The following is a 16,612-nucleotide window of genomic DNA, read 5'->3' on the forward strand; positions in this document are numbered from 1 at the left end:
TTCTAAGTGTGTTTTTTGTGGATGCAAAGTTGACGCACCGCGTGAACGGTTGTAGCAACTTAGTGTGTCACCTCTGACAGCGCCGCTCACTGGCTGCAAGCAAGGTATCTTTGCGGAATTAGACAGTGTTTTGTTTTCCAATGTTGTATGGCTTTATCTCTGTGACAAGTGACAGTTCATATCGGTAAACATGAACGCTATACCGTGTGTGTTGACTTGTGGAGTTTGCTTTGTGTTGTTTAGCTGTTCAATTTTGCATATTTGACAAATTTTATTCGTACCTGGTTTACGTATATGGTTTGTGGATATCAGTATGCCCCGTTTCAGCAATCGAGTGTTTAAGAACAGGCACAGTGAGTGGAAGAAGAAATGTTTTGTTGTTTCGAAGGGAGATGCTGCTCAGACTGCTTCACCAACTACTCCAAATGAATGTGATAGAACTTCTTCCAGCAAGAAACTTTGTGACAGCAAAGAAAAATTTGAAAACTATGAAAGTGACAGTAATGATGTGAACGAAATAATTAACATTCCCTTGCTCTCTAATACTTTGAAACATAACTTATTATGCCAAGTTTGCAAAGAAAGAGGACTGCAATTGAAAATAACTTCAGACACTGGTTTGGCATGTAAAATGTTATCGAAGTGTAACAAATGTGCTGCAGAAGTTTCGTTTTCTAATTCTAACAGTATTCCTCGTAGTGGTAATAGGGGAAAGAAGGTGTATGATATAAATGTTAGGCTAGTGTATGGCTTGCGTTGCATTGCCAAGGGCAGTGCTGCAGGGACAATGTTATGTAGAATTATGAACTTGACAAAACCATCAACCAAGTTTGGATTTTATAATGAATTGGTGGTATCTCCTGCTGAAGATACTGCTCAAGCAACAATGAAGAAAGCAGTTGAAAAAGCTGTGACAGATAATGTGAACTGTAGAGATTTAACTGTTGCTTTAGGTGCATCATGGCAACGTAGAGGTCATTAATCTCTAAATGGAGTTGTTACAGCTACCAGTGAAGACAGTTGCAAAGTAATTGATGTTTCTGTTCTCTCAAAACATTGTAGATGCAAGGGCAATACCAAGGACAAACATAGTGAAAAATGCGAAGCAAATTTTCATGGCACAAGTGGAGCGATGGAAGTAGAGGGAGTGAAAGCAATTTTTTCCAGGTGACAGGAGTGGTATAACATACGATATACTAACTATCTAGGAGATGGTGATTGTAAGGGATATAAAGCTGTAGAGGAACTCAAACCTTATGGCAATGAAATCCACATTAAAAAAACAGGAGTGCATTGGACATGTGCAGAAGCACATGAGGGCTCACTTGCGCAAACTAAAGCAGACATTAGGATCCCAGAAGCTTAGTGATGGTAAGACCCTTGGAGGAAGAGGAAGATTGACAAATGAAGCAATTGATAGATTGCAGAGGTATTATGGGTGTGCAATTAGGCAAAATGCAAGAAGCATTGGGCATATGAGGAGAGCAGTATGGGCATTATTTTTTCATACTGCATCAACAAATGAGCACCCACAACATGGACTGTGCCTCACAGGTGTAAGTACCAATTAGGAAAGGAATATGCCCATAAAAACAGTTTACCAAATGCTGTAATTGATGTAATTAAGCCCATATTCAGAGATTTATCACAGCCAAGTTTATTGGAAAAGTGTTTACATGGGAAAACACAAAATCCAAATGAAAGTGTAAATAATTTAATTTGGGTTAGGATTCCCAAAAGTGTGTTTGTACAGATAAAATATTGCATTTTGGAGTGTATGATGCAGTGGCAACATACAATGAAGGAAACATCAAATGTGATGTGCTGAAAAGTTTAGGTTTCCAACCAGGACACAACACCATTTCCACAATGTGCCTAATTGATGAAGAAGGACTAAGAGGTGCAGGAAGAAGAGACAAAAGCCTACAACATGCAGCAAAAGGGAAGAAAAGACCAGTGAAAAGGAATCTAACACTGGAAAAAGAACAGGATGCTGATCATCCATCACATGGGGCAGGAATGTATTAAAAAACTTTTCCCGTAACTTCAAAATTTTCATCTTTGAGGAACATTTTCTCAAAAACTGCAAACAGTATATCAATGAAATTTATACACAATATTGTTTACTTCTTTTCCTTCATTTTTATAACAAATTGTAAAAAGATATTGTATAATTCAAGAGTTGTAGAAGAAAAAGTGCAAAATTTTAGAGAAAAAAATAAGCATCTGTTTAAAAAAATTGTAAAACAAAAACCAATAAATATTTCTTAACATGGCATTATAACTTTGTAGAGAAATATTCACTGAACATGTAGTACAAATTTCTGAGCAATGTGTTTAATGGTTTTAGAAAAAATGTTCCTTCTATTTGCTAAAATTAACATGGAGGAGATGGATCATTCCGGCTCCCCTTAAATCCTCACCAGTACCCTGTCTGTCAGTATTCACCAATTTTGCTCAACCAAATCTCTGATGACAACAAGCAATGAAAAATGTATGGATGAAACTCAAAAGATCATAAACTTGCCAATTCATGAAACACTGAACAGTTTATCATGCACCTGACTAAAATCTGGAGGAGCGATATGGGTAAACAATGGTGAACTTGCTCCAGAAAGTTATGATCTAATAAAAGAATGAAGAAACCAGAGGATGCCCCATGAACAGTCATGAGAAGATATGTAAACTAGATCAGACCATCGAACTCCCAGGAGCGAACAGATCAACAAAAATATGAAGCTCTCTTAACTGTGTCAGATTTGTCCAAGTCATGACCAAAGCAACACTACATAAATAGGAATGATTGATGATGACAAATGGGACTGCAGGACATCGGACCACATTTTGCATGACTGCTCAAAAAGAAAATTCATGAGTACCCAAAAAAAAACTTTGCTAACACAAAACCTATACACCGATCAACTGGCTAGAGTCTTTGGATATTCAACCATGATGGGAAATGGCTATCTCAACCTCTTATAGCTATTCCCTGCTCTGCAGATTTCATTGTTTATATTTCAGATCATTATATACTGTACCAGTTTAAAGTATGTCCTTGTAAACTATAATTCTGTCAGCTAAACACTATATACATAATAAATACCCTTAAGAAGAAAAGAGGAAGGAAAGTTAGTGTTAAGTATACTACATACGCTATGATTGGGAAAGTATACGGAAGGAAATCAATCATGTTCTTTTAATATGAACCCTCTGAGCACTTCCTTAAACAATTTGGAGAAACCATAGAAATCTTAAATCTGGATTATGTCCAGATGTGGATTTGAACCACCAGCCTCCTGAATGTAAGCCCAGTACTTTAATCACTGTTCCAACTTGTTTAGTCCTGTTAGGGCATAAATGCATTGACATGTGAGTGTAAGAATCCCAATGTCCCTGAAGATGCTTCTGCAGTATGTTCTGTCATCAACTTTACATAATATTATTACAGAATACTCCTGTAACATAAATACTTTCCAACCTTAGCTGCATTAGGCTAGATGAACTACATGATTTGCCAAAGGTTCTTTAGTTCAATTAACACTAATGAAAGTTGCTAAACAAAAAATATTGTATTTCAAGAAAATTATTAGTCTCAAAACTCCAACAGTCACAATTGCCAGTGGAGGCACTGAGTATTAGTAGCTCCTACAAATACACTGTGAAATGGTCAGATGGTAAAAAATCAGATTCCTGTTATTCAAATTTTGCAAGTGGTATAGAACTAGTGATACTGATGGGGCTTGGAAATTTACATAAGTGCAACATATGAAAACACTACATATTTAAGGAGAGTAACTTCATTTGTACCTTCCAAAAAACATTTCACTGTCACAGTCATCTTCACTGTTTTCTTTATCATGACTGGAACTTGCCTTTGCTGAATCTGACAAACTTTTTAATATATTTCTTTTTCGAGGACTTCTCATTGTAGGTACAAGTGGGTCACAATTTTTTATTTGTTTAGCAATATTTTCCCTTCCTTTTCTGCCCTCCAATACCAGTGATGACGTTGGTGATGATACTGCTTGTGTGGTTACAGTATCGTTTGCTGGAACCCATGGATGTAGTTCATTGTATATATGCCTCAGAATTAATTTTGCTTGCTTTCTTTTCAATGGTTTCAATCCATATTTTTGCAGTTCTTTCTGAAACAACAAGTACACAATAAAATAAACATTACATGGGAGTGAATCATATTGCTAGAGCATTAAGAGCTCTGCTGTATCCCATAGGACAACATTTAAATTTAGAAGTAAATTAAGAAATTATACCAATTAAATATTTCCAACTGTGTGGTACAGTTATAAACGGAATTTAAAAAATCTTGTTATTATTGACAGTAAAAATACTGATTGGATATTTTTAGATTGAAAAAGAATAAACGTATTTACACTTTGGATTCATTAGTATGTTTATGATACACATACTACATATTTGTATAGTTGAAGCTCGTGTAATTTTTCTAATACACATTTATGTAACATAAAGGAAAGACACCACTAATCTATAGCAGACATATATGTGGCACATAGATACATATAACAGAAAACAGTAGTCACATTAGCATTCAAGCTCTTCCTATTTTTTAAGCAGAAGTACACGCATTACACACACCATACAAATGTACACCACCACAAGTCATCAACGATCAAAATTCACACAGTAGTATTTGACAAAAAGGGGATTCTAGAAAGTCATGCCATTTTTCAATGCAGTTTCTGTTTTAGTACAGTCAAATGATAATCTCTTGCCCCAGAGGCACATTCAGGGCTCTTCATGACATCTCTTATCTGAAAGACAGCACTAATTCTATCATGATTGGTTCATATTCTTCCAGGCAGCAACCCAACTTCATGGCTTACTGAGTTGGTGCAGCTGCTATTGTGCTTTATCTAATACTTTCCTTTCAGATTTAGTGGTCGGTTGGTTTAAAGAAGGGGGGTGAGGGGGGGGGATGGACCAAACTGTGAGGTCATCGGACCCTTGTTCCCAGTAAAATAATTACACAAGGGAAAGAAGAAAAGAAAGGATACATACAGCACAATAACAGGAGAATGGAAGAACCAGAACGACGGATGGACAACCAACAATACTATGGACAAAACAGGAAAAGAAAACCACAGAGAGAAGCAAGAAAAAGGTAGAAGGGATGAAAACAAGAGAGCAGATGTCTGTGGCTGGCCGACCACGAGAATAAAAAGGAAACGCCAGCCACTCTGTGACACATTAAAACATCCAGCTTAAAAGCATTAGACTTGAGAACACAAAGGGGCAAAGGACATGCACGAAAACCTATAAAACGTAAAACTAAATTAGCCAATGAGGCATTGTCAGCTAAAATTAATGGTAACAAGTCTGGTAACTGAAGAGTCCATCGCAGGGCAGACAAAGATGGACAGCTCAGCTCACAAGATATGGGCCACTGTCAGCCGGAAGCTGAACCAACACTAAGGTGGGTCATCACGGCACTGGAGGTAGCCGTGTGTCACCTAAGTGTGGCCAATGCGGAGCCAACAGAGAACCAGAGTCCCTGTGAGAGGTCCGCATGGAGGTCTTCCACACATTCATAGTTTCCTTAATGGCATGTAGTTTGTTGTGCATACTGAGATTATGCCATTCTGTCTGCTGAAGCTGCAAAACCTTGCAGCGAAGTACTGAACACAGGTCGGTTGCAGAGAAGACAATTTCCATAAGTGGTTTCCGTGTAGCCTGTTTTGGCAAGCCTGTCGGCACGTTCGTTGCCTGGGGTTCCAATGTGATCTGGGGTCCAAACAAACACCACTGAACAACTAGGACCATTTCAGGACATATGTGGACTACTGGATGGTCGCTACCAAAGGATGATGAGGGTAGCACTGGTTGATAGCTTGTAGGCTGCCCAAGGAGTCAGTTCACAGAAGAAATTACTCTCCACGGCATGAACGCACGTGCTCAAGAGCATGAGGTACAGCCACCAGCTTGGCAGTGAAAACACTGCAGCCATCGGGCGAGGAATGCTGTTCAATATCTCCTCCATGGACATACGCAAAGCCAACGTGATCATCAGCCATTGAGCCATCAGTGTAAACCACTTCATGGCCTTGGTACATGCCAAGAATGAATAGGAAGTGGCAGCGGAGAGCTGTAGGATTAACTGAATCCTTAGGGCCATGTGAAAGGTCCAGGCAAAGCCGCAGCCTAGGTGTACACCATGAAGGTGTATGTGAATGGTCCTCAAGTATAGGTGGTACAGGTAGGACTCCAGTTCGGAAAGAAGGGATTGGACATTAACTGCAACTGGAAGCCCTGACCTGGGCTGCCGATGCAGGAGATGAACCACTGTGGGTGGGAAAAGGAGACGGTAATTCGGATGCGCAGGAGAACTACAAAAATGTGCAATGTAACTGGTCAGCAGTTGTGCATGCCTACCCTGTAATGAAGGGACTCCGGCCTACACCAGGACACTGGTCACTGGACTCGCCCAAAAACTCCTGTCGCTAGGCGAAAGCCACAATAAACGCAATGCTGAGGGTGTCGCTGAAACATAAACCAGACTCCCACAGTCAACGCTGGATGAACAAGGGCTCTGTACAGCTGGAGCAACGTAGAGTGATCTGCACCCCAGTTAGTATTGCTCAGGCAGCGGAGGGCATTGAGATGCTGCCAGCACTTTCACTTAAGCTGATGAAGGTCAGGCAGCCACGTTAATCAGGCCTCGAAAACCAGTCCTAAGAATTGATATGTCTCCACTACAGTGAGTGGATCGTCATTAAGGTAAAGTTATGGTTCTGGGTGAATGGTACGACGCCGACAGAAGTGCATAACAAATGACTTTGTGGCCAAAAACTGGTAACTGTGGGCTAGAGCCCATGACTGTGCCTTGTGGACGGCTCCCTGTAGGTGCTGCTCAGCAACACCAGTACTGGTGGAGCAGTACAAAATGCAGAAGCCATCTGCATACAGAGAAGGTGATACAGATGGCCCTGCAGCTGCTGCTAGACAATTAATGGCCACAAAAAATAGAGATACACTCAATAAAGAGCCCTGCCGGACCCCATTCTCCTGGATATGGGGGGAACTATGGGAGGCACCAACTTGGACATGGAAAGTACCAAGCGACAGGAAATTTTGGATAAAAATTGTGTCAAGGATATGATGTCACCAGGTCATGTCATAAACTTTTTGTAAATCACAAAAGATGGTAACCAGGTGTTGGTGTCTGGAAAAGGCTGTTCAGATGGCAGACTTGAGGGACACAAGATTATCAGTGGTAGAGTGACCCTGGCGGAAGCCGCCCTGACATGGAGCCAGTAGGCCACAATTCTCCAGGACCCAACCCAACCACCTACACACCATACGTTCCAGCAGCTTACAAAGAACGTTGGTGAGGCTGATGGGCTGATAGCTATCCACATCAAGTGGGTTTTTACTGGGTTTGAGCACCAAAATGATGGTGCTCTCCTGCCACTGGGATGGAAAGACGCCATCGCACCAGATCCAGTTGAAGATGATGAGGAGATGTCGCTTGTAGTCAGATGAGATATGTTTAATCATCTGACAGTGCATCCGATCTGGCCCAGGAGCACCAGCCGCCGTTTGAGAGTGCGAAAGGCTGGGAGGTAATTCTCCGATGCACAGGCACTAGCATAGTGCTCAGCAAAGTGCTCAGCAATCACGACTGCTTTGGTAGATAACGCAGCATTTATGTTAACACTGGGAACACCTGTTGGGGTCTGGTACCCGAAAACACGTTTGATCCTTGCCCAGACTTGGGAAGGTGACATATGGCACCCAATGGTCAATGTATCTCTCCCAACACTCCTGCTTCCGTTGTCTGATAAGTTGGCGAACATGGGCACAGGTGCTCCAGCAAAAGGTGCCGCTTATGCCGCTGTAGAGCTTGACGGCACTCCTTAATTGCTTCAGTTCCAGCGACCACCAGAAAGGATTGTTGTAGTCACCTGCTCAACCATCACATCAATGTTCTCGTATTGGGGAGATTCAACGGTGACAGCAGAGGTGAAAGTTTCCCAGTCCACCTTGTTTAAAGTGCATCTGGACAGGTGTTCGTGGGCCTGACACTGGGGCAGTGACAGGAAGATGGGGAAGTGGCCACTACCACACAGGTCGTCATGTGCTCTCCAGTAGATAGATGGGAGAAGTCCTGGGCTGCAAATTCATAAATCAATGGCTGAGCAAATACCATGAGCCACACTGAATTGTGTGGCGGCCCCAGTATTTAAGAGGCAGAGTTCGAACTCAGACAGTAAAGTTTCGACATCTCTTCCTCAGCCAGTAAGCATGGTGCCACCCCACAAGAGGTTATGGGTGTTAAAATCTCCCAAAAGTAGGAAAGGTTTAGGGAGTTGATCAATCAGTGCAGCTAATACATTCCAGAGTACTGCACCATCTGAAGGAAGATATACACTGCAGCCAGTTATTTCCTGCGTCGTCCTTACTCTGACAGCCACAGCTTCAAGAGGGGTTTGAAAGGGCACAGTTTCACTACAGACTGAATGTAGGACATAAACGCAAACTCCACCCGACACCCGATTATAGTCACTATGGTTCCTGTAACATATATCCATTGTGTCTGAGGGTCCAGCAAGATCTAGGTCCTCAGCGGACGCCAGAATCTACACCTCATCTGCAGACGTACAGCTTGTAGGTAGCGGTGGTGTGGGTGCCACCGCAATTCCCTTGGTCTTGGAAATCTTCTTTTTGGATTTCTCTCGCTGTTCCTTGGGTTTCCCTGGCTGGGAGGACTTCACTGATTCAGTCTCCGGGGACTGAGGATGAGCGTGAAGCTCTACGACCAGCTGCTTTTGAGCTCTTCAGCCACTGGCGGGTGTCATCTTTCCCACTAACAGAAACCTGGGAATGGAGTGATCCAAGGGACCCTTCCTAGTGAGAGGAGCTGAAGAAGACTTACGCTTCTCCAGCACGGAAGTGGGGACTGATACCCCCGATGGTTGGGGGGGGAGGGGGGGGGGGGGGGTTGCTACTGAAGTAGGTGGTGCATGAGCAACAGGGAGGGAAGTTCCCCCCGCCATCAAGGGCACAGGTGTAGTTGTCAGGCTCTGAGAGGTGACTGGGGTTGGTGGAGCTGGTGGGGCTAGAACTGTTGTAGCAGCGGCTTAAGACGGTGTCATATGTACAGGATGTAGGCATTCAAATTTCCTCTTAGCCTCAGTATGGATCAATCGATCCAGGGTCTTGTATTCCATGATTTTCCTTTCTTTCTGGAGAATCCTGCAGTTAGGCGAGCAAGGCGAATGGTGCTCTCCACATTTGACATAGATGGGAGGTGGGGCACATGAAGTATTGGGATGTGGTGGGTGTCCGCAATCTCGACATGTGACGCTGGAAGTACAGAAGGAAGATATATGGCCGAACTTCCAGCATTTAAAGCACCGCATTGGGGGAGGGATATAGGGCTTTACATCACAGCGGTAGACCATCACCTTGACCTTCTCGGGTAATTTATCACCCTCGAAGGTCAAAATGAAGGACCCGTGGCAACCTGATTATCCCTCGGACCCTGGTGGACACGCCATATGAAATGTACACCTAGCCACTCTAAATTGGGGTGCAGCTCATCGTCAGACTGCAAAAGAAGGCCCCTATGAAATAAGATACCCTGGACCATATTTAAGCTCTTATGGGGTGTGATGGTTACAGAGACATCCCCCAGCTTGTCACAACCGAGTAACACCTGTGACTGGGCAGAGGATGCTGTTTTGATCAAGACTGACCCAGATCTCAGTTTGGACAAGCCCTCCACCTCCCCAGACTTGTCCTCTAAATGCTCAACAAAAAACTGAGGCTTCATCATCATAAAAGATTCGCCATCAGCTCTCAAACACACAATGTACCAGGGCGAATAAGAGCTGCTGCCACCCTTACCCCGACGTTTCTCCAATGGTGTGGCCAGGGAGGGGAATGATTGGGAGTCATACTTCTGTGCATTGAATTGAGCCCGTGAACACTTAGAGCCTGCTGGTGTTCGACCACCAGCAAGAGATGATGTACTATGCTTCATTGCGTGTCATCTACCCTGATGCCACCCACTTCAACCAGAGGCCCTCCCCACAGGCCCCACCCAGGCGCAGCAAAGGCCACCTGGCAGGATGACCATTGCTGGGAGTCCAGATGCCCCAGGGTGACGGGCATCTACTCCTTGACATACGTGGGGAGTTAATGGCGCACGCATCAGCAGAGCGATCCCTGTGTGGTCAGGGGGCTACAACCAACAGGGTATGTGGCAGCCCCACCACAATGGACTGGCTACTGTGCTGGACATCAGGTGCAACCAAGCAAACAAGTCCATTATCATCATCAGCGTAGAAAACGATACTGCACAGTTGATGGAAAAATACACACCCAGGAGTGTGACCTAGCCAAACAATTAGAGAATGCACAGAAGTGTAGATTCACATTGATGAAGGATGCGATAGGTTTCAGCGCATGATGGCCACGATGCACCATGTAAGGCACCCTTCCCCAACTGGCTCACTCTTCAGGAAAATTTTGAAAAATGGAGGTCAAACCCTACAGGGGACCATTACATAAAGGCTGAAACATGTGAGACTACTTTTAGTTGCCTCTTGTGACAGGTTGGAATACCTCGGACCTATTCTATCCCCCGGACCCAGAGGGGGACAGATTTAATGGTAAGATGGCCCAGTGGATAGCCCATAAAATACTGAACATATAGATCAAGCATGGAAACAGGAAGAAGGCCTACAGAACTGTGAAAAAAAGCAAAATAGAAACAGATAATGGTCCAAGCTTAACAAGTACAACATCGAACAACGTGAAAGATCTACGGTGTCGGGGTTACATGGTCCCAGTGTGGACGTGCCATGTCCAAAACTCTCTTGTGCCATTTCTTCTTCTGTTTTTTTTCCACATTATGAACTGTCCATCCGGTCATTGAAACGTAGTCTTGGTGGCTGTCATACTATACACTTGTTATAGAATATGAGCCATGTGGTGAGAATACATTGCTGTCACAAAGTAAATGTGATGAATAGTGAGAGCGACGAGATCCACATAAACATCTCAAAAAAATAAATAAATAAATAAATAAAAGGGTAAATGGGTGTGAACTATGTTACAACAAAGGCATTCAAGAGTCAAAACTTCCAAAACGGAATGCAAATTCAAAAATGTTAAAAACATATGTTTTGACAGAGCACAGAGAAACTCTGTGATTGTGAAACTCTTGCATTCATTTGTTGCAGCTTATGTGGAAGCTATTACGTTTTCATCAGTTCCTTGTGATTGATCACATTCAGATTCACACACACACTTAACTCAGTCAAGGAGGCACCTCTCACTCACCAGGCGTACAAATTAGGTGTGTCAATAAAGGATTTCTATCATATGACACACCAGACGTGTTTTCCGGTGGAGGATTCAATTGACTTGTCCCCTTGTCATCAAAAATTTGTGGTTACCATTTGAAAGCCATTTCCTTTCAACACAGACACAAATCTGAATACAACAAACAGTGGGGGGGGGGGGGGGGGGGGGGCACGACACAAGACAGCTCTGAACAGGGCTCGCCTGCTTTGCAGTCCAACACCAAAACTACTTAACCCCAACACCATGGCTCTTCCATGTTGCTCTATATCGCTTTTCTTGTGCTTGAACTGTTCATTATTTCTATTTTGCTTTTTTTCCCCCCACAGTTCAGTACACATTCTTCCTGTTTTGATGCTTGATCTGAGTTTAGTTTTTGATGGGCTGCCCATGCCCTCTTCCCATTAAATCTGAGGGGAATGCAATGGGAAGTTTTCCTTGTAAGTAATGTAAGTTAAAAGCAACTATGGATTTAGCCCAATCAATGGAAGGAAAGAGCTAAAAACAAGGACTTCTCCTAGGAGAAAGGTCCACAAAATACGCCTTAGAGATAGCAGTGCTCCCAAACCAAAGATTAAATGTCCTTCGCCATGTTGCTATGACAGATAAAAAGTAAAAGGCGATCAATAGCCCACACATCATTTGCTAAAACGGCCGATAACTCAGACAGCAAACATACGCTGGAACATAAGCGGCTAAAAAAAGGGCATTGGCTCAGGAAATGGTGAAATCTCAAAGGTTGATGACAATGAGCACAATGTGGTGAGGGATCACCGTGTAACAAATGGTGATGAGTAAAACGACAGTGTCCAATATGCAACCTAGCTAAAATGATCTCTTGATGAGAGGGCTGAGAGGAAGTCGGTCAAGTCACTGGGAGAAGTTTAATTCCCTCAAGTTCATTCCTGTGAAGAGATGACTAGTGGTGTTGCCTAGTGACACCATCTGCCAACAGATGGCAACTTGAAATCACCCAAAGGAATGGGAGAGCTAGCAGGCCGAGGTAGGACGACGACAGCCTTGGCAGTAGCATTAGTGGCCTCATTTCCCGTCAGACTGACATGACCAAGAACCCACATAAACATCACAGTGGCTCCCTCAACAGTGAACAAGTGGAAGCTTTCTTGGACCTGTTGCGCCAAGGGATTGACTGTGTACAGCACAAAGAGGCTCTGAAGAGCACAGAGAGAATCACAGTACATGATTCGATGAAAAAGCCTGTGTCACGAGATGTACTGGGTGGCCCAACAGAGGTCGAAGAGCTCTGCTGTAAAAAAGAGCAGTGTTCTGGAAGATGATGCCAAAAATGGTCATTCGCCAATGACGAAGGCACACCCCACAGAGCAATCAGCGTACACAAAGGTGCTATCAATAAGACGTGAGCGAAGATCGATAAACTTACAGCGATAGATCCACACTGGAGTAGTATCCTTAGGAAGCAAATTAAATACAAGATGGACACTGTACATCGCATGAAGCAAATGTGGTGAAGGGCTCACCCACCACCCCCAATCAGGAATGCGGCAGGTAGTGTGGATTTAATCTGCCAGAGCAGTAACCAAAAGCAAACTCCAGGAGGTAACAGAGAAGCAGGGCGTGCGCCATACTGGCAGTCAAGGGAGTCATCAAAAAAGAGGGCATAGAATGGGTAACCGGGTTTGGCAGACAAATGGCATGCATATCCACTGAAGAGGACATATGCTGGTCATACAAGTGGTAGTTCAGCAGCTTCTGCATGCACACTCTCAAGCGGGCTAGTGTAAAATGTGTCAATACTGAAATGCGTTCCACGGTGGTTGATAGTGTTAAGACAGCGTATGATGGAAGGACATGCAGAGGAATAAATAAAGCACCCATAGTCTAGTTTTGAATGGACAGGGGATTGGTAAAAACAGAGGAGGTTGGTCCGATCTGCTCTCCAGGAAGTACTGCTTAGGACACGTAGGACAATGAGAACACTTATCTGCGGCTAGATAAAACACGTGGGAGGATGGAGAAAGTTTCCTATGAAGCGAGAGCCAAAGGAATTTCAATGTGTCAATGAACGGAAGAGCAACAAGCTCAAGATGTAAAGACAGTGGAAGAAATTCATACAAATGGTTTTGTCAGTGGAAAAGTGAAAGCCATTGTCAATCCTCCACAAACAAATATGATCAAGATATTGCTGAAGACACCACTCGAGGAGACAAGTGCATGGAGAACTGCAACAGATCACAAAGGCGTTGACAAAAAGGGAGTCAGAGATGCCTTGCAGGAGACAGTCCATAATAGGGTTAATGGCTATAGAAAAGAGGACGATACTTAGGACAGGCACACTGTTCTCTTGGAAAAAGGCCTGAAAACTCTGTCTTTTAAAAATTGCTGAAGGGAGTGGGGCAGGCGGCTTCGGAGGCCCCACATATATAAATACGGAGGATACTAGTCCTCCTGCAGGTGATGTAGGCTTTCTCCAAATCAAAAAACATGGTCACAGTCTGGTATATCCGCAGAAAACTGTTCATAACTTGACTTGACAAAGTGACAAAATGGTCAACTGCAGAACGTTGCACTCAAAATCCACATTGTGCAGTGGTTAGTACATTGCAAGACTTGAGCTAACATACCAGCTGGCCATGTATCATATGTTCCATCACCTTACAAACACAGCTAGTGAAAGAAATGAGGCGGCAGCTACACGGCCTAGGTATAGGTAAAACAGTTACTTCATGCCAGCGTCTGGGAAACATAACACTACCCAAAGGCAACTGTATGTATGGTGGAGAAAGTACTTGCCACAAGAGAAAGATGGTGCAACATCTAATATAAACATGTCCGGCCCTGGGGCAGATCAAGACACAGTGAGAGTATGGTCTATCTCCCTCATAGTAAAGGTGGCATTGTAGCATTCACAATCCTGAGAAGAGGAAGGTGGGATGATAGGGGGTGGAGCTCAAATTTTCCACAAAATAATGGCCCAAGGTATTGGAGATAGCAATAGGGTCCATAATGACACTGTCTGCTATTGTCAGGCTGGAAATTGGAGAATGGACCTTCGTTCCAGAGAGGCAGCGGAGGTTTCCCCACATGACGGAAGAGGGAGTGAAACTATTAAGAGAACTAGAAAATGAAATCCAGATAGTCCTTTTGCTATCCCAAAGAATGCTGCAACACTATGCATGCAACTGTTTATAATGAATACAGTTCGTCATCAGAGGACGATGGTAAAACGCAGAGAGCATTTGCCTCCATGTGCAAATTGCACCACGGCGCAACTCAATCCACCAGGGGACCGGGCCATGGCATGGTAAAGATGAAATGCAAGGTATGAAAGGTTCTGTGGCGGTAACGATAACGTTTGTAAGATACTTTACCTGGTCACCACAACAGGGAAAATATTGTTTTGTCGAAAGGGTCGCCACGGAGGAGTAAAACCTTCGGTTGGCCTTAGAATGCTGCCAATTGGGTTTACACTCAGATGGGATAGGAGTCAGCAAACGGATAGTGCACAGGAAATGGTCGCTCGAGTATGTATCAGAGAGAAAGGACCACTTGAGACAACAAGCAAGCTGGCAGTGCAGAATGAGAGGTACAGATGGGAACAGGTATGTGTGGATCTGAAAGGAATGTGGGTGCTCCAGTGTTAAGACAGATGAAGTTGAGTTGACTGAGAAAGTCAGCCAAGAGGTAACCTCTCAGACAAGTTCTCAAAGAGCCCCAAAGTGGAAGGTGAGCACTAAAGACACCAAGCAACAGGAAGAGGTGAAGGAGCTGACCAATAAACTGGAGTAAGTCTGTGCTGGTGACAGTAAATGCCAGAGGGACGTAGACATTTCAAAGAGAAAATGTGAAATGAGGAAGAAAGGTGTGACTGCAATAGCTTGCAGCTGGGTGTTCAAAAAAATGGCTCTGAGCACTATGGGACTTAACATCCATGGTCATCAGTCCCCTAGAACTTAGAACTACTTAAACCTAACTAACCTAAGGACAGCACACAACACCCAGCCATCACGAGGCAGAGAAAATCCCTGACCCCGCCGGGAATCAAACCCGGGAACCCGGGCGTGGGAAGCGAGAACGCTACCGCACGACCACGAGATGCAGGCGCTGGGTGTTCAGCTGGGTGGTTTGTCTATGAACAACATTCTGGATGAGCAGCATGACTCTCCCATGAGATGGAATATCTACCTTGGAGGGAAGGTCAAAGCAGACTGGAAGGAAACCTGAGATGTCAAAGTGGTAATAAGAACACAGTTTTGTTTCTTGGTGGCAGAAAACAAGTGTACACAGTTGTTCCACAAACAGTCTAATGTCTCCTTGTTGGGGATCTAATGCCACAAACGTTCGACTGGAGAAGACTCATAATGGGGAATGGGAAGGAGGGAATAAATGAAGGACAATCACCTCAGCAGCTGCCAAGTGCCAGGCTTTGAAGACTCACTGCTACAGGGTGTGGAGCCTGGAGGATCTTGTTCCATGACATGTCCAGAAGCGTGAACATTCTCCCTGGGTTGGCCTCTAGATTCCAAGGCAGAAAAATGGTAGGACGCACACACTGGCAAAATGGAGGTTGGCTGGGTGTGGTATTATGCAGCGTCACTGTTGAAGAGGATTTTTGAGTCAGGGAAGGAGAAGACTGTTTGCCTTTGTTTAATTTCTTAGAGCCTTTACAGTTGCAGATGAAGACTCAGATGTTTGTTCACTGAAGGGACATAAAAAGTCTTCACAGGAGCATTCTTTTTGTCCTTCCTGGCCTGCCAGTTGTGTAGCAGATGATTTTCTCACTGGGTGTGAAGATTTGGCAGCTTGTTGCGCAGCTGTAGGAGAAGGGAATGGGCGATTTCAAACTGCAGTACTGAACTGGAGATCACAGGCCTACATGACCATGTTCTTCATGGAGCGAGGCATAGCAAGAACTGTACTATATGTGCTGGATGGTAAAATGCAGGGCTTTCGACCAGCCAACAACTTAAAGAGTGACAGAGTAGGGTACCTTTTCCTTCACCCAAATCTTCTGGATGGTCTACTCATTGAGATACATTGACTTTCATGGAATGAGGTGGCATGGTTGCCATTACAATTGATACAGCAGAAGGCAGGCAATCACCCTCGTGAGCATCTCCACCATAAGTAACACAATTGGCCGAGTTTTGAAAAGACATGCAAATCTGGTTATAGCAATGACACTGATTGCAACACATCAGGCTTAGAATGTACGGTCAGACCATGCCTTAATCTTCAATGGGTGCACTACTCGATCAAATGTGAGAAAAAGTGTGTGTGCAGGCAC

At 43.9% G+C, this 16,612-nt stretch overlaps 1 protein-coding gene across 4 annotated transcripts in view; it reads right to left on the reverse strand.

The window, feature by feature from the left end:
* The window catches only part of LOC126416674 (uncharacterized), a 213,201-nt gene that overhangs the window by 65,258 nt on the left and 131,331 nt on the right, over nt 1–16,612 (reverse strand). For 3 of the 4 annotated variants that reach the window (XM_050084477.1, XM_050084476.1, XM_050084478.1), the window contains exon 8: nt 3,808–4,145. In XM_050084477.1, the coding sequence (XP_049940434.1) occupies nt 3,808–4,145 (338 nt within the window). The remainder of the gene's footprint in view (nt 1–3,807; nt 4,146–16,612) is intronic. The other variant, XR_007575492.1, reaches the window with a different exon arrangement.

The sequence above is a fragment of the Schistocerca serialis genome, chromosome 8 (assembly GCF_023864345.2).
Source record: "Schistocerca serialis cubense isolate TAMUIC-IGC-003099 chromosome 8, iqSchSeri2.2, whole genome shotgun sequence".
Lineage (NCBI taxonomy): Eukaryota > Metazoa > Arthropoda > Insecta > Orthoptera > Acrididae > Schistocerca > Schistocerca serialis.